Raw genomic sequence first — 22,341 nt, forward strand, 5'->3', positions numbered from 1 at the left:
GAGAGACCAAATCACATAAAAAGGCATGCTACCATCGTAACTTGAATTTTCTAATTGCGTTATATTCTTAACAGAGCAGCAGCAGAACAGATGCTTTACCATCTACAGACAAAACTGTCATACACTCATATCAGTGACTTAGTGTGCCAAGAAATTACACTGAAATTTGGTGAAATTAGCTTTTTCCTTTACAAAAATTGATTTTATTCAAATATAATTACTATAAGAATGCTCAGACTTAATTTCTGTAAGTTTCCTTGAAAGCAAGCCACCTAATGGGATGCAACCAATGGCAAGCAACAATCTCTTTGCTTGCTGAAATGTGCAGAAGAAATCAATTCTTAAAAAAATATTCAGAAAAATGTATTTTTGAGAAACTGCTGTTCAAGAATACATTGTAGGAAACTTATTTCTGCGTGTTCTCTTCTACTAGAGCTAAAATGAGCAGTCCTTTCACTGTCTAATATTTTGCTGTCCCTTAGAAAAAGGAACTGCTATCTTATTTTTTGTATGGTTGTTCCAATTTTCACATTGGAGTTCTCATAGCAGAATTTAAGGCCAAGTAAGTTATGTGAAGGAAAAAATGCTCTGAAGTCAACGCACAGGATGTTCACACACAGGACTTTGCACATATTCATAACCTAGCAAATCCTGGCATCCGGAGATCCATCCATGAGAATCCAGGCACTATGGTCCACGCTGGTGCTCAGTGCTACTGGGTTTGCATTAGTTAAAGAATATTTGTTTTGTTGTCTAAAACTTGTCTGTATATACGGTTGCCTGATAGAACCACAAGATCCTTTTTGGTTACAAAGTAAATTGGAAGAATTTAAATGATTTTTTAATACAGATATAGCTGTTTTGCTGAACGTTGTAGTTTGCTTATTTTCAAGCCCAGAAAATGTACCCCCATTTATCAATTTCTAAACCCCGTTGAATTGTATTATTTATCTTTACCAAATGTTAAAGATTGATAGTTAAACTCATTTTAAAAAGCGTATTTCTCACAAAACATGTTTGGTTATTAAAAAGCAAAATAATTTGCAGGATCAGGATCTATACTTAAGCGGTAAATTTAGATGCATTTTATCTTTATTTAGAATTATCCATACTCCCTTAGAATGCCTAACATTAAAGGAAAGAATTAGCAGTTTGATATTTATTTAACAATTTAACTAATTCAGAATGTATTATTTCAACTGAGAGTAAACGTGAGCTATCCCAACAATGTTTAAGTTAAACAAAGATAATGTAGTTTCTAAACATGAAAATTTACATTAAAAAGAAAAAAAAAATAAGATTACATTAAAAAGAAAAAAAAAAAGAAAAGGCACTTAAAAACATAACTTCAGTCTGTCAAAATAATACATGAAAAATTAAAATATATAAAAACATTTAGAAAATTATTTCATTCATTTTGAATTTAGAAGATCCTCTAGGACTGCACACGAAGTAAAGTAACATACATTTTGATCCTGTAAATTCATCAAGCTTTTCTAATTTGATATATTATATACCTAACTGGAAAACATTTACTCATTGTTAATGTATCAAAACATGAGGAAAGTATTGTATGCTTTTATTACACTATTCCAATTTATCTCACAAAAGAACCATTCAAACCAACATGATCAGACAGAGAAACATAAACGCAGACAACTTCAGTAAAAAAAAGTCTGAATTATAGTTACTGTGGTAAATTCATTAATTGGGCATTTCCTTTTGTGAACTTTTATGTCTCCATTTGAACATCTCTAAATAAAGGAAACTTTCTTCCCCCTTCTATTGTAATACAGTAAAAGAGGAAAAGGGATATAAATGAGTTGCACAAGTTTAAGAAACTCCATGCTTCTTTTTAATGAGTAAAGAATATTCTCAGGTCATGCCATAATGACCTAGAATCTCAAGTATTATCATCATCAGAAGGAGCTGTGTACAGCATCTAACATTATTATTTCTGAAAACATTATGTGTGCTTAGGAGGGGAAATAAAAAATCTTCTAGTATTCAGGATGCACTCTGCAGGGTACAGCTTGAATAAAGGTGTTGATCTACCTTCTGAGAACCGCATTTATGGGTGATACTGAAGAAAATAAAAAGCTTCTGGCAGTAACTTCAAGTAATACGAAAACTAAACAAATACATCCAAGCTATATCCCCATCTTGGTGCATTTTATCAAAGCTAGGAGGAAAAACAAGTAGGACAGAGTTTCTCCAGAAGAAAACTATCATTAAAGATGAAAGGCTTCGCTACTGTTGAAAGCAAAGGGAGAAGGGCTATTTTTGAAGACAACAAATAATATACAGATGAAGCATAGGAACTATCCTAGATGAAGACATACCATATCTATTACATATATACCATATATAATAAATCTTGATCTGTAAAAATGTTTTAAATGGATCATTTCTCCATCACAGATCCATAGGGTCTATTTAGAGAGAAAGCCTCCAGGGACAGATACTCCTGTATTAGTTCCTTAATGGAAGTTAATTTGGTATCTCCGGCACTACTATGAGTAGAAGAAAGTAAATCTTTTCTTAGCTTGAAATCGTAAAACCCAGGCATTTGGAACAGAAAATTTCCTCAAACTAGCCTGGTATAAGACGTAACGACCATCACAAAGGAAACAGCATCCCTCGAAGGACCAGAAGTGACTCAAAAAGTGACCATTTCTTTCCCAATTTAAGAATTTACCAAAAACATGAAGCCTGTCATGTGAACAGAAACACATCAGGAGAAGTATTTGTGAGAAGAGTTCTTACAGTAAAAAAATATCTGGAATTATCAAAAGGAGATTGTAAGCAATTTGTGCAAGGTGTTGGATATAATCCTGAACCTGTCTTGGCCTAAAGTACAAGCATTAAATCTTTCTTTGGACTTAAGAGAAACAGAGATGTTTACTAAGGCTTGATTCCAGAAACATCCATCAGTATTTTCTGAATGCTTGTACCAGAATCATCTCCCTCAATTTAAAGTAAACATCAAATAAACGAAAACTATAAGACACTTGCATTTAAATTACTGAACATAGCAATAAAACATGACCAGTTACTATAAACAGGATTCTAAATGCTCTGTTGATAGTAATCAGCACTGTAATTGAAGGTACCAGTTCAAAACCAATGTAAAGGCATGCTGAAATATCTCTGTTCACATAATCATTTAAGCATTGACTTAAGTGCTTTCATAAACTGGAACCTGCACGTTCAGTCACATCAGTAGCTTCTGTTTTCGTGAGTTACTTAGAACTATAAGACAGGTACAAATCTCAGAAGTGAGGATAACGGGTTAGTTATCTTACCAGCAGTAGTCCAGAAGATGTGGAGGAAGCACTGGGATGTAAATGTGTTGCCAATACATTGGATACAACAATGCAGCTGACGCATGAACACAAGCAGTTAACTAAAAACAAAAATGCACACACAGAATTGGCAACAAAAGTAATACGAAAAATAAAAATACAGAATCTTAAATTAATTTTTAGACATGTCAGAACCTTAACATCCCCAAACTGCCTATTATACCGTTTGAATTACTTTTAATTACTTAAATGCATCTATGAAAAAAACAATATATGCATACAAGTACAACATCTGCAAAAAGTCAGACGGACAAGTCAGTTAAAAGTCAGCCCTGCTGACTCTTCTGAAGAAGAAAATAAGCATGCACTTGTTGATGTTTATCACGGCCAACAAGCCCAGCTATTGTCACAAACGTGCAGAACTTGAGCATGCCCCTGCAGCCCAGCTCTGCTGAGCAGGAAGGGCAGGGGAAGGGACCCACATTTCCAGTGTTCAGAACAAATTGAATTGATTTGGTCTTGCACGAAGCCACTCCAGTGGGATTAAGTTCTATTTCTGTCACTATCTTTATTTCCAAACCACCTTTAAAAAAAAATCTAAGTGAATATTCCCTGTGACAGCAAAACAACTTTATTACAAGTTTCCAAAATTGCCCATCCCCCTCTTCTCAGTTCCCCAAAACAGAAACTGGCAACAAAACTGGCACTAACATCACCAGAAAATGAAGACTCTTTGACCAAGAGAAAAAGTGTTACAATTTGCTCACCACTCCAAAAGGACATGTGGACATGGCTGGTTTGTTTTCAAATAAATAAATTAAAACATAAAACGAAAAAGCACTACTACGGAACTGATTAGTAACTAGGTCTTCTTCAGTTCTTGAGCAAACGAAATAATTTGCAATACACAGAGAATTCAGATTTGATCTCTCAAACACTGTGTTACTGTTAGGAGTTGCTCAATTTTGTTTATGTTACTAAGCAGCCACAGAGCCCATGGAATGAGAAAATACCAAGACCCATGTTCAAAACAAGATAGCCTATATCCAGCACATAAAACACTGGAAACCTCACACACACGAAAAAAAAAAATAAATAAATAAAATTAAAAAAAAAAAAAATCAAACACACCACCACCACCAAAAACAAAAACAACAAAAAAAAAAAAAAACTTGGACCTATTGGGACGAGAAGTGTGTTCAAAACAGCGTTTATGAAACCCAACCATAAGGCTTAACACAATCTCTTCAGGGCACAACAGGTCACACCCAGGGAACAATTTGTGCTATTGATGCTATATTGTCCTTCTGCTTTACTTACCTCCGTCATCTAATTCAGTCTGTGAATAGCAGTACACACAAAGGGAATGCCCCATGCAGAAGACTCCAAGCTTATGGAAGAAGACAAGTCTGTCCTAATGCTTTATATCACAACAAAATTACTATCTGAGATTAACTTGATTATTACTGCTCTTTATTGGACATGTACTTTTATTGCAGCAAAACGAAGAGCTAAAAATAAAATGTAAATCCTATCCATACAGCAAGTGCTAAAATATTATGGATTTTACAGAAAGAAAAAAAAATCCCTGTTGGTGGAACAGATCAGCAGTTAAAGCTTTCACACCCAGGCTGTCTTGTAAATAAAAATTATGCTGTAATTTTGTATATATATTTTTACACTAAAAAGGAAAAAAATAATTATAAGAGCACTGCAACAGAAAGCACAGACAATTACAATTTGTGCGGCATAGTTTGCTCAGCACTCAGATTAATATAACACGATTAAATATGGAAAAGAAGAGGGTCTGAAAGCTCCTGAGGGATATCATTAGGGCAAATTGCCAAAGAATGAAACATGAGCCAGTCAGGAGAGCCTGGAAGCTGCAGTAGTACCAGGGGACCTGAATGTTCGACAGTTGGAGCTTCAGCAATGTGTGAACTGCAGGTTAAGGCATCAGGAGAGGCTGCTCACTGACACGCAGAATGTCACTATTGACCAGCGCGCTGCCCGAGCCTGACAGCTCTGCTACAGAAAGCCAAGGATATCATAATTCCGTACTTAAACTGCTCATTTCAGCTTAACATTTTGTTTCCTAGCTTTACGTCAAACAGCTGCAATTACTCTCACTTTAGACTTAACAAAAAAAGGCTATTTTAATAGTTAGTGTTTTGTTACTAAGAATTAATTGAATTGGGGGATGAAATAAATGAACACTTACCCCTCTTCTACACAGTGGGATTTATGAGTTTTATTTCCATATCCTCTTTCTCTGTAGTTTAGCTCTTATAACTGATAGCACAAATCAAGCTCAATATTATGGCTTTTGGTCTGTTAGTAATTCCATAACCATTCTGAGAAATTTGTGTGTCCACATACTGCTCTTTAGAGTATATAAATTTCAAACCACGATACAAAAATTAGCATGTATTTCAATCACAAACTGCCATAAAGCTGAGCGCAGAGTTATATGGGAGATCCCCCAACGTATATATCCTCCTCCTCCTATTAATAGGCATTCATAAATTATGAATTAACATGACAATACTTTTTGCATAAAGAAATATTTTTCTCTCTTATGCATATGTCCACGTTATATTTTAGCTCTCATTTTAACAGAGGAAGCAGGTAAGTCCATTCAAAACATTTGAAGTTTTCTTAACTGTTGTTTTAGAATCTGTATTTTGGTATGGCATTCAGACTGGCATTTATGTAACATTAAAAAAAATATATATATATATATATTAAAGTTTAGCATTTCTAGGAGGTAAGGTAAAGAGTTGATTACTTAATCGTCAAATATTTCCATCTACACTACTTTGGTAGGTGTCCAACCATTTTAATTTGACATTAATATGTTTTATAGTTTCCTGGTGTATACAGCTTGTAACAGAAGCAGCTAAGGAATACTGCTACTCTTCAAACTGTGACATTTTTAATACCGTGCCAACTCTGCCTTTAAGCAGATACTGATATGATAATTGTAGATTTCATATAAAAATATTTCACACTTTCTGGTAAATTTTCTTTTTGCGTTTTTTAGTGTTTCAACAGTGACTGCATTTCTCCAAGGCATTAGCTATTTTAATAACGTACTTTTTAATTGTCATACTTACTTGCAGTTATAAATAGAAGAAAAGGGGGAATACTAAAAATCTCTGAATAGTGCTGCAAGTCCTAAGTATTTAGTATTTAGTGTCCAGTTTAAGTGAACTGAAAAGCATGCAGGAGCAGGTAGAGCCCGACTGCTTGCATGGGCTCTCAGGGGTCTATAACGGCAACCACCAGATTTGGGGAGGGGATGTCTGACAGCAGCTGCACTTGGGAGCAGAGCCAGCGAGAGCATGAGCAGGCACCCTGCGGGAAGCTGGAGGAGGAGAGGGAAAGGCAGACAGCGCTGCACAAGCTCCAAGGTGCAGAAATGAGCATCTGTTGCTTGACCAAGTGGTGAGAAGTCTGACTGGTGAGATCTTTATGCTACTTAGAGAAAAAGGCATTTGTCTGGAGCCTGTGTATTGACAATCCACCTTTAAGCACATTTTTAAGAGAAATGGCATAGATTAGAAAAATCTCTTTTTGAAGACAAATAGTTGTTATCCTAAATAATAAGGTCATCTTCAAGGCTGTGTACAACCTTACCTATTATGCCAGCTACTTCTGGAGATCAGATAAGCTTGCATATACAAAGAGAAAGCATTTCTCCAATACAATTTGCTAAATTTTTAGGTATTCACAGAAACATAACATTGCCAAAGTCTGCGGTTTGTTAAAAAATCTTAATTTTTTAAGAATGCAGCAGAACATTTCTGCATGGACTAGTTACTGCATATTTGATAGCTCACTACACAACTTGAGTATGCAGCGACTGATGTTGAGATACGCTTCAACAGTCCACTGCACTGGAAAGAAAACACGTAGCAATGCTGTGTTTTAAACCATAATAAAATGGGCTGGCAATTTTTAAATAAAGCTTTTGTCTCTTGAAAACCATTTGTCAACATTGAACGGATTTTTTTAATGTTTCCAATATTTTTAATTTTTTTAGACTGTTTTTCTTCATTTCAAACAATTTCTTCTAGATTAAAACTTTTATTTATTATAATTAAGGCTTTAAAAATTGGTGGAAATAGGCGGGGGTAAAAAATTGTCTTAAACAAAGGGATTTTAAATTACATAACTCAAGTCAGTGGATCTCAGCTAGCTTAGAAACAACTTTTAACAAAACTTCTCAGTGTTCAACACATCTTCTAATAAAAAATACAAATTTAAAACCCTGCATTTTGATAGGACACACACACACACAAAAAAAAAAAATCTTTCCCATTCTACTAGTTAATGAATTTACTGACATTGAGTACAACAAAGTTCCAGCTTGTTTCTGATCTATTCTACTAAGACGCGCTAGTCAGCATAACCATATAAGCTTTCATCACCCTGCAAGAAAAGCATGCGGTGTTTTATCTGGAGCTCTGCAGTGATTCCAGCACAATAATTTTATCTTTCTCTCCTGAAAAAAACATGTGAGAACTATGTGCCGGCAGATAATACTGTCTCTCCAAACAGTGGAAGAACACATTACAAAGTCTGTTTGCAAAATTCATTACTGAGTGAAAGTAAATTGATTACTATGAACTTGCAGCAAGACTAAAACAAGGAGCTCCTTTCCACCTTATGGCAGTAAGCAGCTGCTCAGGAACAATTGTTGTTCCAAATCTACACTCTGCTGAACAGGAGCAGTCTGAACAGTTAGTTCAAGCTTTGAACTAAAGCAGCTTTATCTGCTCCTGGAAACACGGAGACTGCAGCTTCTCCAGCTACATCTCTCATGTAGCTGTAATAATTCTGATGCATGTATCTGCTGCACACAATATTCAATATTCAATTTAGCAATGAAGCTTTCGGCTGTAGATTTTAAAATGAGTAGTCTTTTTTTTTGCTAAGAACCCTACAGCATGTCCAGAACAGAAAGATTTTCTGCAGACTTGCTTATTATGTCTACTTGGTACCTATTATTTACAAAATTTCAACAAGTAACATGAAAACAATTATTCAATATCTTGCATAAGATATTTTCTTTTGCCTGACACTTACTTTCTATCTATAAAAATCATTTTATTTGAAGTAGTTTCTGTAACTAAAGGTAGAAAGAGAAGCAGAGCACAGGTGACCAGATTTGCACATGCCGCAGTGCAAAAGCTAGAAACGCAAAATCTGATTAGCAGAATCTTGTCTGAAAGCCAAAAATGGCAGCAGAAGTTCGACAAAACGCTAAAGTAAAATTAACCTGTGATACCATACAGCCCTTCAAAATCTACTGTAAGTAACTGAAGAATTACTGTGATAAAACCACTTCCTGAAAGCCCCTCAAACACTGTCAATCTCTGTCAACACCATGTCCAGAAATGGGTACTGGTATGCTCCTTCCCTCCTCCCTCACAGAGCCATTGGGCTAAAGAACTGCTTGCCTCCCACTGTCTTGACCACACATATGTTGAAAGATGCCAAAGATACTGTTTAATTAACTCATCTACTTAGCAGTACCTATAGCAATAAATCATAGAGGGTCACCATCCCTATTCCAGTAGCTACCATCAGCCTTGCCCAGCATTTACTGCTGCTATCCCAGTACTCCCAGTGTATGAGAATTACTGTGAAACCACTCAGAGGAACAGCCGTAGTGGTGAAAGGAAGCCTCTCCTCTACCTTATTACAACTCTAAGATTATCAGCTTTGTCACAGGGGACTTCCGTATCTAAATCTTGTTTGGTCAAGAACAAAATCAGGCCCCAAACCTGTAACAGATGCTTCTGCTAAAAGTCATTTTCTCATCCGTTTCTTGAATGGGTAGGTGAAGACTGCTGGAAATTAATAGTGGGAAGGGAGCCCTTGCTTTGACCATTTTATAACAGAGCATAAATCCCTTTCCAGCTTTAAAGAATAAATAGTTGGACTAAATCATCACGTTCATCTATTCTGCTGTCCTTGGAAGAGGACAGAAATCACCGATTAAAAAAAAAAAAAAAAAAGCAACAAAAGAGACCAGAATATACTATCCAAGCCATGAGAACCAAAGGCATTTCTCAGGCATTTTTTTAATTTAGCTTCTGGCTAACAGTTTCCCATCTGCCATCCCTATAACCTCTAAGAAGAAAAAAGGGAAGACCTTAAATGAGCCATAATGCATTTTCTTCCTGTTGGCAAGATGAAGCCCCCAGTGCTCCTTAATCACATAAGGGAGAGAGGTAAAGGGAAATGTATTTCCAGTCCACAGATGAAAATTTTCACTTTATCCATTGTGAAACCAAAATATGGGAAAGAAACATTCATTTAAAAAACTGCATATATCTTGGTTTTTGGTTTTGTTTTAATATTAATTCACTTATTTTTTATCCTTATTCTGGAGGAAGGAAAGGGAAGAGAAAGAAGAGTGTTGTTCACGAATTTGACAGCACTTCATATGCAATCAATTTCATTCTTTTCTTGCTATTCTTCATTCACAAAGCAGCATTATGGCATCATTCTTGTGCACTAGTTTGGAAGGGAAAAGAAAAGACCTCAGACACGGTTTGTTCCTTGCCTATGGCTCCAGGAATGACATGCTTCTCAATAATGGAAGCTGAACAGAAAATAAAATTGAAGTGGTAGTAGACAGGTGAGGACTCCGTGACGAATACCACTGGCATCCTGTGCCTACACTAAGGACCTACGTGTGCTTTTATGGATTATCTGAGGTATGTACATACCCAAGCAGGTGTGCTTGGCATAGATAAAGCCACTTAACTTGATTCAGTTACTCAATTTCATCATCTCACAAAGGCTTTTAGTAATATTTTTTTTAGGTTAAAAATGAAACATCTGAAACTTGGTCAAGTCAGTTTTTATTCCTAACACATTGCAGATTAGGTTAACATATCTCCTATTGATATTCATTTATCTTATAACTAATTATGCTTCTTTACATCATGTTGAATAATTTCAGTTTCCTCATTCTTTCATTTCATCTTGTATATTCTTGATGATTTGTTTATTCTTACTTTGTCATTTATTTATTTGCTAACTGCTTTATCTCCTTGTCTCACAAAAACACAGACAGAAGAACATGAACCTATACATCTTTATGTCTCTCTTTTCTGACCATCTTGTAACTCCCCCCCTCTTTCCTCCTCTATTATGACTCTGTCTCTGTGGAGGAAGAGCTACCCTCCTGTAAAGTAAGGGAGTTCTGCAAATGTTTCTTGGTTCTGAAAGGAAAGTTTCCAGGAAAATAATTTTTATTAATGTTTCCTCCCCCGGAGTAACTCCGTGGTATGTTCTTCTGCCATACACTAATTAAGAAGCAGCAGGGAACAGCTTCCTTGTGAATAGCTGACAGACAACTTATTTACTGCAAGCAAGACTAGAGATAACCACTGACTATGTTATAATTCATCTCACCATTGGTGAATTTGCGTGGGAGGAGGGGGAATAAAGCAGCAGTTAGTGAAAAAGGAGAAACCTTGCCATAATGGCACACCAGACCAGAGAGCTGGTATTACACTCAAATACTCTTTAGTAACTCATCTTCACATCTTTCACTTCACACAATCACGATGACATCTGCAGTTTTCTGTTTGTTTGTTTAGGGGATTGAGACTGTTCTTGCCATCCACAACAGCCTGCAGACCCTTTCACTTCCCATTCCCATGCAGCCCAACCTCAAAGGGCCTCTCTTGGAGGGTCAAAGCCCACAGCAGGGCCTGCTCCAGCTCTACATGGCATTCTGGTTTGGCAGTTTTTACTGAATTGCCAAAGATTACATGAATCAGAAGAAGCAACTCTTGCCTCATACCTTCATCTTGGATTTGTTCCTTTTTGTGAAAGTGCTAAGGAGTGAAAAACTTTAAAACTTCATTTTGAAATCAATGTGTAAATCAGTCTGTATGCCAGTCTGTATGCTTTCCTGTTACAGTATTTGTTTTCATTGAAATGAAACCCAGTGATACAATTCTGCACACAGGTGGCAACAGCAATCAGCAGGTATTCTGAACTTCTGGACTGGGAGAGCTTTCCAGTTCCTGAGCTTGGCTCAGTTTTGATGCCTCCCTTCCCTGCTCCCTTCACTTCACTGCTAGAAGCAGGCGGCGGGCCCGTGTCCTAGCAGGGCCTCAGCTGCACCCACAGCACACACCCTGTCCAGCTGACCTCACCTTACCTCCGGGCAAGGTATCTTAGACTACTTACACCTGAACTTTTAAAAATTAAGGGACACCACTCTTCATCTACTCAAATGATCTGTGTGACCTATTATTCCAAAATGAATTCTAACAGTGCTTCCAGGAGCTGAGTATCAGCAGAATAACTGCTGCTTTGCAAGTTAATGACACATTCCTACCCACTTTTTGTTTTCCAAGAACTACATTTAGCCCTTGCATATTTCTGCCCAGTATGTACTACCTCAAAGGAATTCGAGATAATAATTTAATTTCAAATTTATAATTTTTGCATTACTGGGACAGTACTATTTAAAAAGAATCAAACACTTCACAAGTACATTTTTAGATAAAATTGCAACCACACTGCAGTGTACAATGAAAAAATGGATGCTATGGTTTGGTTCAGTCAGAACTGGGAATATAACCCCAGCACAAGGCAACGTGATGCTGTCACTAAGATATATGACAGCACCTAATACCATTGTTTTCCCCAACCTGAGAGCTTGTATGGAGCCAATTTTTCCACTGTTTTGGCCTTTTAGCTTACGCCAGAGAAACAGCTCCACAAATAGCCAGCTTTGAACTCAAATAAAAAATACAAAAGAGCTTTCTGTCTTTCCAAGCTTCACACTAACATACACTGCACTCCAAAACCACACAGCGATCTGGCCTGGCCACAAAGCACTGCTTGGCTGATTTTCTAAGTATATCCAGCAATCTGCAACATATATACCACAGAGAGATTTAAATGAAGTGCAAGAAATAGACAAACCCAAGAGTTGTTTTCTGTTTCAGTTGATGATATTACTGCCTTGGGATATATGGATTTTGGAATAAACTTAAGAATCTTGGATTTCAGGTCAGATGCAGAAGGAGCAAAGCAAGGCACAAAGATAATGTGTCAGAATAAGGAGGGTGTTGCCCTCCCTCACAGCTGTTCAGCTGTATTACATTCTCCAAGGAGCCTCCTCAACCTCCCAGTCCCCAAGTGAGCACAGATAGCGTGACAGTACCCCAGCAAGACTACAGAGGCAAGGAATATGCAGCTACTGTTCAGACCAACTAACTATTGCAACCAAGTGGAACTGCAGAAAGGTCTCTTTCAATATAAGCAGCAGTAAAAATAATTCCACAGATGTATGTTGTGGGCAAATTTTTTTTCAGTGCTCCTTCACCACACACACAAAAAAAAGGTCTGCATCTTTTATTGATGTATATGTTCCTTTTTACAAGGAGCTCCAGTGAAGCCTGCAGCCAGCACAAAGCAGAACTTTGCAGCCACAGTGCTCTCAAACACATCAGACTCATATTACCTAAAACAAACATTGGTCAAAAAGGAGATAACGTTTAGACATTTGCTTTAAAGTGTAGCATCCTTTCCACCTGCCACTGCAGGCCGCAGAAGATACATTCTAGTTAACATACTACTGACAGGATGACGAGAAAGCTCCTGTCAGACACTGGCCAGCCGGGTGTTTGAGACAAAACGCGCAGCCCCAGCTGACTAGTTAGAGAAAGGCTGGTGAGGTACAATTACAGAGGCATATGACAAGCTTTCATGCTTGAGTGACTTGAGAACTGATGACATGGCTTTAAACAGCAATCCTTCCTACCTCCGGTCACAAAACAGCAATAAGTCAACTGATGCACTGTTGTAAAATCATGATTTATTCCTTTGCTTTGAATACATGAGAGTATGGTATGATGTTCTGGTAGACTACCACAGCAGGTGCACTTGGGGCCTCAACATCTAGGGCCTGCCTCCAGCATGCATAAAATCAATGCTGTAGTTCAGCCTTCCTGCAAAAGCCTTCCCCGGCACTTTAATAATTGATAGTAGATTGAATTAAAAAATTATTTGTACTGAAACTCTTACAGCTCCATGCAACTAACAAGAATACATGCAGATGTTGTGATGGGTGCTGCATAAGAATATACAGTATGACATTTACAAAGGTCTTCCTTTTACAGTTGAAGTGAAACAATGAACAGCCACCTCTGTGAATAAATCAATTCCTTTGTTTCATTCATTTATTCCAAAGTCATATGATTTGTTTCTCTATTATAGTTTACTGTTCAAAAGCAGAAATGGTAATTTTTGCTACAAACAGATCTTACAGAACATAATCCTCAGGCTAGCTGAATCTATCTCACTCTAACATTAAGCCTCAAGCAAGCTGTGAGGTTGGTGATAATCACATTATTAAAGTGGTTGGAAAGTCAAGCTAATAAAAGAATCAACAGTTAGGGCAAATAATGACCCAGAAGCTACGACAGAAAGGAGCAGTGGGAAGTTTCCACTTATATCTTTGTAGTAATTGGTATGGCAAGTAGACCAAGATGTCCACCAAAGGAGTTTTTAAGGGGGGTATAAACATAGAAAATCAGTTCAAAGAAAGATGTAAAGAATACATAGTGATTGTAAATGTGAGAAGATGCATGCTTGGCTGAAATAAAATATAAGCTGAAAATTGAATCAGAGCACCTCTAGATAAATTGATAAATTGATTATCTTTTGTTTTAATTAAAAACACTGTACAACAGCTGAAAATGGTAAATTATTTCTGTTTCTCCTTCTTCCACTAAAGTAAACCTTTTTAAATATAGCATTCATTTTCTCCCTGCACTGATATACTTCAATATAATGACAGCATGAAATTCATAAGACAGAGATGTCAGACTTAAATATGGTTTTCTACTCTTCTCCTCCCTGCCCACCCCACTCCCTCAAGAACAGTGAGGAGAAACTAAGCAAGGCCTTGAATTATGCCTTTTTTCTTTCTTTTTTTTTTTTGTTATCAGTCACTGCCCTGAGATAGTGAACCGAAACAGAGCTGATAACTGGAAGGTGACATCACAGCCCAGTCTTCGTGAACTGACATAAACACTTGGTATTCAGTTAGCCCCAAAGATAAGGCACAACTCCCTTAACAGAAACTTGTACTTGAGAGCACCGTTTTTGAAATAATTATCTTTCTAAGTATCAAGCTGCAATTTAGGAATATTAAATTGCATCTCTTGCAACACAGAGTACCAGCCTGCTGTGTTTTGTACCCACAATAGCAAAACAGCATAAAGCTAGCACACATCAATGTTCACATATACTCCATTTGCTTATTTGTATTATATTAAGCATTCCAACATTTTGAAGAAGAAATATCTTGTGACAAAAAAACATATTTAATCCTTCTTGGCTATTTAATTGAATTCTTCACTAAGAAGTGATTAATTTGCTTTTTAAATTATATTGTTCTGTAAAGAGGCAAGCCTAGCATAGTTCTTGGTCTGTGTATGAAAGAGTTTAGTACCTTCTCACTGAAGCTCCTGACAAGCCAGCTCTACTCTTGTTTGACCATACCTCACTGGTGTAAGGGAAAATTTACCAAGTGCTATGTGGAAAAATGCTACATGACACAGCAGTAACTTCATTTAACTATACCTTACGTAATGTTAGCACACTAAAAACAGAAGGAAGTGAAATTGATGTGCTCTCTGTATTCAGACTTGGTCTGCTGTCTACTACTCACACTTAGAGCTTGGTGACATCTCTCAGGACATCCAAATGGTATTATGGAAGTCTGTTATCACTACCTACCCTTGTCCAGGAGATTAATATAAATTATTTTCAGTGATGACTATTACTTCATGAAAAGATTTGGAATAAACAGCTGAATTCTAAACGAAATGAAAGTTTCTCACAAAGATTGTATTACATCTGTTAATCTGTAATTGTTTCTAAATAGTTTGGAATCTGACCATGGAAATAAGGTAGTCTGCATCAGCACAGTGTAATTCTGTCTCTCCTCTTGTCATATCATAGCAACAGAGACCAGCTGAGATGTTGAGCCTAACAAAAACAAGTCTTAAGAGGATCCAAATGTAGGCTGAGAATATGATTGCAAATCCTGTGAGGCAGACTGACGCATGCCCAACTACAGAACCAATCTTCCACAGGCACAGACCTGCCATCGCGATTCCTATTTCCTCACTACCGGAGCAGTAAAAGAGGTTTGACTGGGGCATCATTACAGTTGAAGGTTTTTTACGGAGTATTTTGTCTTTCATTTTTTTTAATACCAAGCTGTGTCCCAAACTGGCAAACTGGGAAAAAAAATTCAATTCCATGCTTTTGCCACATTGCCATAAGTTCTCCTAAGGGCTTTTCCTTGAAATTGTCTTTGCCCACTGGATATTATTGTATTGTAAAGCCTAAATTTTCAACTAGACGGTTCCACAGAAAAAAAATAAAAAGAATATGGAAATTTCATAAAATAGAGTAAAATCTTTGGTGCCTAATAAAATACATCATAGCCCAGTAATTTGAAGACTGATTATATTCATTCACACGCTGCTTTTTAGGTTTTATAGTTGATCATTTGGCCTCTGCTTATATGACCCAGGTTTCCTTCATTCTCTAATTATCACAGACTTACTTAGTTCCATATTCTGCAAATCACCACGTGGTGAGGTACTGGCCTTGTGCATCCCCTCACTACAACAGTGATTACAGATTGAGGGACCTAACATTGTGGTGTTTTGGAAAAAATAATAAAATAAAATAAAATAAAATAAAATAAAATAAAATAAAATAAAATAAAATAAAATAAAATAAAATAAAATAAAATAAAATAAAATAAAATAAAATTAAATTAAATTAAAATAGTTATACAACTCAAAAGAATTTGAAGTGATTTTATCCACTATAAGTAGTCCAAAAATTTTCACTCCTTATATACACACACACCACACGTATATATTGGAAATTAGCACCTACAAGTTTTTGAAAATGTTAGTTTTTAGTACTATATCCAACCTTGTCCCTGTGTGTTGATAATAACTGTTCATTTATTTGGTAGAAGAATGAGCCATGTTCAGGAAAAGAACATTGACTTTCCACGACAGAAACAGTATTAAAAAACATGTTTTATGAGGTACTTTTGAAAAATATAAATTACAGTATTTTTAATGACTGAGCACAACAGGTTAAGGATTGTGTACAAGTATACTCTATGACAAAAGTTGGTTATAAAGTGACAGTCTCATAGTAATGCAAAGTATATTCTTGTGAATATATTCAAAATACAGGGTATTTTAAAGCCACATAAGACTCTGCAAATAGTAAAACAGAATAATGCCTGAATATTTAGATATACTTTCAAAATGAAATGCAACACTCTTATTAAGCCTAAAGCAGGCATTAAAAAAAAAATGCGGACAGTACCCTCAAACCTTTAATAAAAAAAAAAAAAAAAAAAAAAGCAGCAGCAGCTATTTCGAGTTGTACGCTATTATAAGTCTGAAGAGCTGCTCCAAATCAGAGCTATTACAGTATGCACTCCCAAACCACTCTAACAAAGATGAATCCACCTATTACCAGGTTAGGATAGCAGCTATTATTATGCCCCCTTGATTTCTTTCAAGTAGCTCCAATGGAATAAGCCACAAGTGAATAATAAAGATCTTATAATAGCCCTTAAGAATTCTTTTTAGGTTAGAAGGCACAGAAATGAACTCAGGAGAGTTAAAGAACTCTCATCTCCTGATAAGAAAAATAATTAACCTGACTTAATGTATCTGAGTAGGTCTTATATAAATCAGACTTTTGTACTTCAAGAGCCAGACTAAAACCATATATCAGAAAAGTATGTAGATATTGTCTTATAAGTACACATGGAACATATCTAAAACCACAAAGGTCTGTAGGTCATTTTGTGAAACGTTCAATATATTCTACTTAAAAGGAGATGTGTGAAGTACTTACAGTGCTTAGTTTGCTAGAGGTAATAATGATTCTTCTCTCATGCAACATACTGGCATAAAGTTGCAGCATGTTGTTCACATCCACAGCAACAAAATATTCAGTAAGGTTTCTCTGTTAAAATAAAGAAGATGTTAACAATATAGCAGCACTGTTGGCTAAGTGGAACATTCACATATTATTTACAAAAATTTTGACCAATTAGTAGAATTAGTAGGTTTAAATAAAACCATATATATATATATTAAAAATATGACTTTGCATTAAAATTTAAATGCTCTAAAAATAATTGACTGAGTGTTAAAACCAATGGAAAACTAACTTTGGTGTAAGTTATTATTATTTTGCTTATTTGATTATGCTTCTGTATTACAATTTATATTATTTCTGAATCTGAAGAAATAAGAAATATATATCAGTAGCCACATATGCTATTAAGATAACCATTACTTCAACCCAGGAAGAGATCCCCCACCACAGCAATAACTGTTCTATCATAGTTATGAGAATAAAACTGTAATATTTTTGCCTGCTCTCCTGAAGTCAACACATTTTATTCTACTTCAAGTCCAGCAAACCAGCTTGCTGGGAGGGGAAAAAAAATGGCAACAACAACCCGAAGCCCTGTTAGAAGGTATTGGGTCTACCTCTATGGGGTTTAATGAAAAGTAAAGCCACCAGCACCTCTTATTCACAGTTCAAACACAGAGGTGGTGTCGACATAGGGCAGCACAGGATTACAGCCCCAAAAACCAGCGTGGGTATGATGAGCAGGGTCAAGGCAAGAGGGGAGCATGAGCACTCCTGTGCCACGGGGCCGGGAGGCGGCTGTGGCCTGCAGCACCCCCGGCTCGCTGCCCTCCACGGTTGGGATTGCAGCGTGGATCTGAGCTGCTGCTGAGCAGCTGCCCTGCTGGATCCATACAAAGAGGGACTGAGGCAAAACCTAGCCTTAGTGAAAGGCTGGGTGATGATCAGAACATTGACCTCCTTTCTGGATGCATTTCAATATTAAGTGAAAAAGTTACTGAAAAGAAATGACAGAAGATCCAATGACTGAACCGGTTTCACATAAATTCACAAATGGATTATTAATTCAAAGCCACGGAGTACAGAGTTATTCTTGGTCCGTGCCGCATAAACTTTTGGAAGAGATGAAAGCGAGAGCTTTAACGCTACAAACACAGCATTTAGAAAGAAACTGTGGTCCTTCAAGTGCTACCTTTAACTGATTGTCAGCGGCTGATGCACCACAATAATTTGAGTCCAACTTATCTAGGACACCTTTTAACATTTTAGTTGATAATGATATGCTGATTCTGTGTTGCAAAAGCTGTGGTAAAAAAGTCTGCAATCTTGTACAGACCAATGTGGCTTTGGGAGGCAGTCAGTTAGTTATTTCTGCATTACAGCTGTAAAGTTACTGCTCCTCAAGTTTGTAAAACTTACAACAAAGAACAAGGAAAAGCCATTTTACTACTGATTTACTATAATTACCACATCTCAACTGCCTACTTGTCCTACCCTCCATTAGTATCAATTCATTTTGATCATTCTGGAAGGATGGGACTTCCATAAGCAGAGTACAAAATAAGGAAATATAGGAAGGCACCTTGATATTTACTTTTCCTTTCTCCCACGGAATCAGCAGAATAAATCCACAGCAACACCACTGTAAGATCTTTGATCAGCCAGAGACTCAAAGTGAAACCTTCCCCCATTTTCTTCAAGATGAACATATAAAACACCTCCTAATCCCTAAAGCTATGCTTTAATAGAAGCCCAAATAATGAGTTTGAATAAGAGATTTTTTACACATAGAAGAATTCAGTCTATGGGGTGAAACCAATGAAAATAAACAGCTGCAAATGAATCCCTGTCCTGCCCCAAGAGCCCTTGCAATATGGGTCCTCTCTTCTCAATCCAGCACCTTCCTGTAGTTGTCTGGGTTGCAACAGAGGCCACGCATCTCCACTCAGCCCAAGCCTGAGCTGCCCCCTCCTCGCTGCTAGGTGCAGCCTCATGCTCCTCTTGGGTTTGGGTTTTCCCAGCCTGTCCTCACGTGGCTCCTCTGCTGCCCTTCCCTGCCTGTCCCACCTGCACCCCAGGGACGGTGTGGTGCTGTACTACGGCGACCCCATCGCAGCTACCGAACCGTTTAGCTTTTGGGAGGAAGTCACTGTGTCCAAGTGTAAAAATGCAAATCTAGATAACCATATTCAATTCCAGACAATGCAAAACTGGAAAAGCAGAAAGTTGGATAACACCTAATTAAGTAGCTTCTACCTAAACACACTATAGAGGACAGGGTTTGACATTTTGCATTTGGAATCTGCTGGCAGCACCATCGAGGATTTATCAGCCACCGAATGCAAATCTTCATTAAAAAAGTAACAATAATACCTGTGACTGGTGTATGGTTACCACCCAAATGCAAGCAGGTACAGTGTGTTTTCAGAAAGCCAGAAACCATGCCTTCTTACACAAAAAAAATAAACTGCATGTCTTGATAGATGAATTTGCAGCTTAGTAATGCACTGTTTAAAGGGCAGGTATTCAAACAACACTAGCTGCAGAATATGTTTTAGTAGTAGAATATGTTTTGCATATATAATCCTCATAAATGCAAACAAACAGTAGCTATGAACAAAAGGCAGACATAGTGGTGCTCTAAAATACCCTGTATAATGCTTTCATATTGGTTAACAATGAATGAAACAATAACCTTACTAGCTAAAGGTTATAATAATATACATTAATCATATTCTGAAAACAGTCCTAGAAAAAAAATAAATCTCCTATTGATAAAAGCAGAGTTCAGCCCTATCCACAGAATGAGATTTATACTTCTCCTAAATATTTAAAAAAGAAACTGCATACTTACGCTTTCAGGGATTGTTGGCAATCCAGTTATATCAGGAGTAATGAAATACGAGTGCTAATCAATGGGGAAAAATAATTAATAATTTATGTATACAGCAAACAAAAAAATATTTCTTTAAAAATCCAGCATTCCAGCATTTAGGATTTCCAACCCCATCATTGTTTAAGCAAATAGCCATTTTTCCAACAGTATTCTTACCACTACTAGACAAAGAATTAAGCAGACCAGAACATGAAATGACAATCTCTAGGTTAGCATAGCAGACAAACCAAGGGAACAAATCACTGTGCTGCAGTTTTGAAATAACACTAAAATTAAAACAGCTTTAAATGTTAAGTCAAGCCTGAGAACAGCATTGATTAGCTTAAGCATTGATTTTAAAGTTGCAAATACAAAAAAAAAATGTTAACGGACAAAATGTAAATTTAGAATGGGTAAGAAAAAATCATTTACATAAAAATTAAATAGAATAGAAATATTATTACTAAATATATGTTCTTATCTCTTTCCAAACATCTTTGAATCAAAAATGTGCTAACAGAAATCCAAGGTCTGACAGCTTGACATTCCACAATCATTTATGAAATACATTAGTAATTTTAGAATCTTAGTTTGAGGCCATTCAGAATGTAAATATAAAATAGATTAAACTGAAAACAGATGTAATTTAAATTATTCTCATTAATCCAGTGCTCTTAGTAGCTATCAAACATGGATTTAGTTCAGTAATTTTAAGACGTTTTTGCATAATTAGTCTAAATCTTGAAGGACAAAAAACCTTAAGTGCATACTAAGCAAATGTGATAATTATTGAATTTTTATCTTCTGTTACTTTTAATGTTTTTTTTTCATTTTTCTTGATCTGTTTTCCTTAAGCTGTGCACTGCTATATGACGATTTTTAACACAAACAGTCCATTTTCAAGTCAAACTTGAAAAGCATACACTAAAACATTAAGTAAGATATTGTGTCTTTTGTTCAAGCAAGAAAAAAATGTATTTATTAATTCTATCAACTCTGTGTAGGAGGCTCTTATTAAACCAGCTTGATGCATTTAATCTAAAACTTTCTCCACAGGAAAAAAAAAAAAAAGTCTTCTGGCAAGAGTTAAATAAAAAGTAATAGTAAAAAAAATAAAAAAGACTGGTTTAAAAAAGGCATCCCATAAACATCATAGCATTTGCACAATTAATATTCCAATATATTGTTTTGCTTCAACAGAGAAAAAACATTTACGACTTTTTTCTCTAGTCAGGAATAGGAAAATATTCAGATTAATGCAATGCTTACATTCTTAATAAGTCTGGTGAAAACAGAAAATTATTTCCTATACATAATAAGGTCACAGAAAATTTAACAAAAGATTTTCTGAGTAATTAATTTAATAACTTTGAAAAGCAATTACTTATAATTAACAAAGTAGTAATATTTCACTCATTAAACAGAAAAGGAAGTTAGAACTATGAGAGGCAAAGAGGCATTACTGCAGTCATTAAGAGTCATAAAGCAGCAAAAATAACGTGGTATGGAGTCCTTGCACATCTTTGTGAACTCCCTTAGGAAGTATGACTTTGGAAGAGATACTAAATTAACAGCTGCTGTCCTGTAAAAAGTTTTCTGTAAAAAGGGACACTAGAAAATTCAAGTTTTGTTCATCAGTTTAAGAGTTTGATGTTGGCTGTGGGTTTTTTGATGAAAGGATTACGACACACATATAGCTCTGAAATTAGACTGATTTAAACAGAATAGGTACGTTAATATTAGGTACGTTAATAATAGGTACGTTAATATACTGCTTTTCTAGGCTATAGACAACAGCAAAATTTCCCAAAGGACAGGTATAAATAAGCCTGAAATCAAAAGAGATACCCTATAGCAAGTAATTATTTCTTTAATTGCAATAGGTTTTAGATAGCGCCTTTTAAACTCACCGATACAAGACAAGGCTGTTTTTTCAAAACTTGCTGACTTGCAAAAATCATCTCTTGGTTCTTAGGCAACATGAGAGAAACATTGAACAATTGACTTTTTAGCTTTTCAACAAATAGACCAAAGCTGACTCTACTGTTTTCCAAGTTGAAAATATTGGCTGAAAATTTGTTTAATTTTTTATATTTCTCCCCTATTTGAATTCAGACTTGACTTAGCTAGCTTTTCCAACAAAAGAAAAAGCACTTGTACTGGCCCTCCATGGGTAAAATA

General features: G+C 36.2%; 1 protein-coding gene across 2 annotated transcripts in view; it reads right to left on the bottom strand.

Moving 5' to 3' along the window:
- Positions 1-22,341, bottom strand: part of DENND1B (DENN domain containing 1B) — a 151,797-nt gene that overhangs the window by 53,124 nt on the left and 76,332 nt on the right. Inside the window, exons 8-11 of one of the 2 annotated variants that reach the window (XM_032192541.1) lie at positions 22,071-22,130; positions 20,140-20,193; positions 17,259-17,369; positions 3,306-3,406 (exon numbers count right to left, since the gene is read on the bottom strand). In XM_032192541.1, the coding sequence (XP_032048432.1) occupies positions 3,306-3,406; positions 17,259-17,369; positions 20,140-20,193; positions 22,071-22,130 (326 nt within the window). The remainder of the gene's footprint in view (positions 1-3,305; positions 3,407-17,258; positions 17,370-20,139; positions 20,194-22,070; positions 22,131-22,341) is intronic. The other variant, XM_032192540.1, reaches the window with a different exon arrangement.

This window comes from Aythya fuligula, chromosome 8, assembly GCF_009819795.1.
Source record: "Aythya fuligula isolate bAytFul2 chromosome 8, bAytFul2.pri, whole genome shotgun sequence".
NCBI lineage: Eukaryota > Metazoa > Chordata > Aves > Anseriformes > Anatidae > Aythya > Aythya fuligula.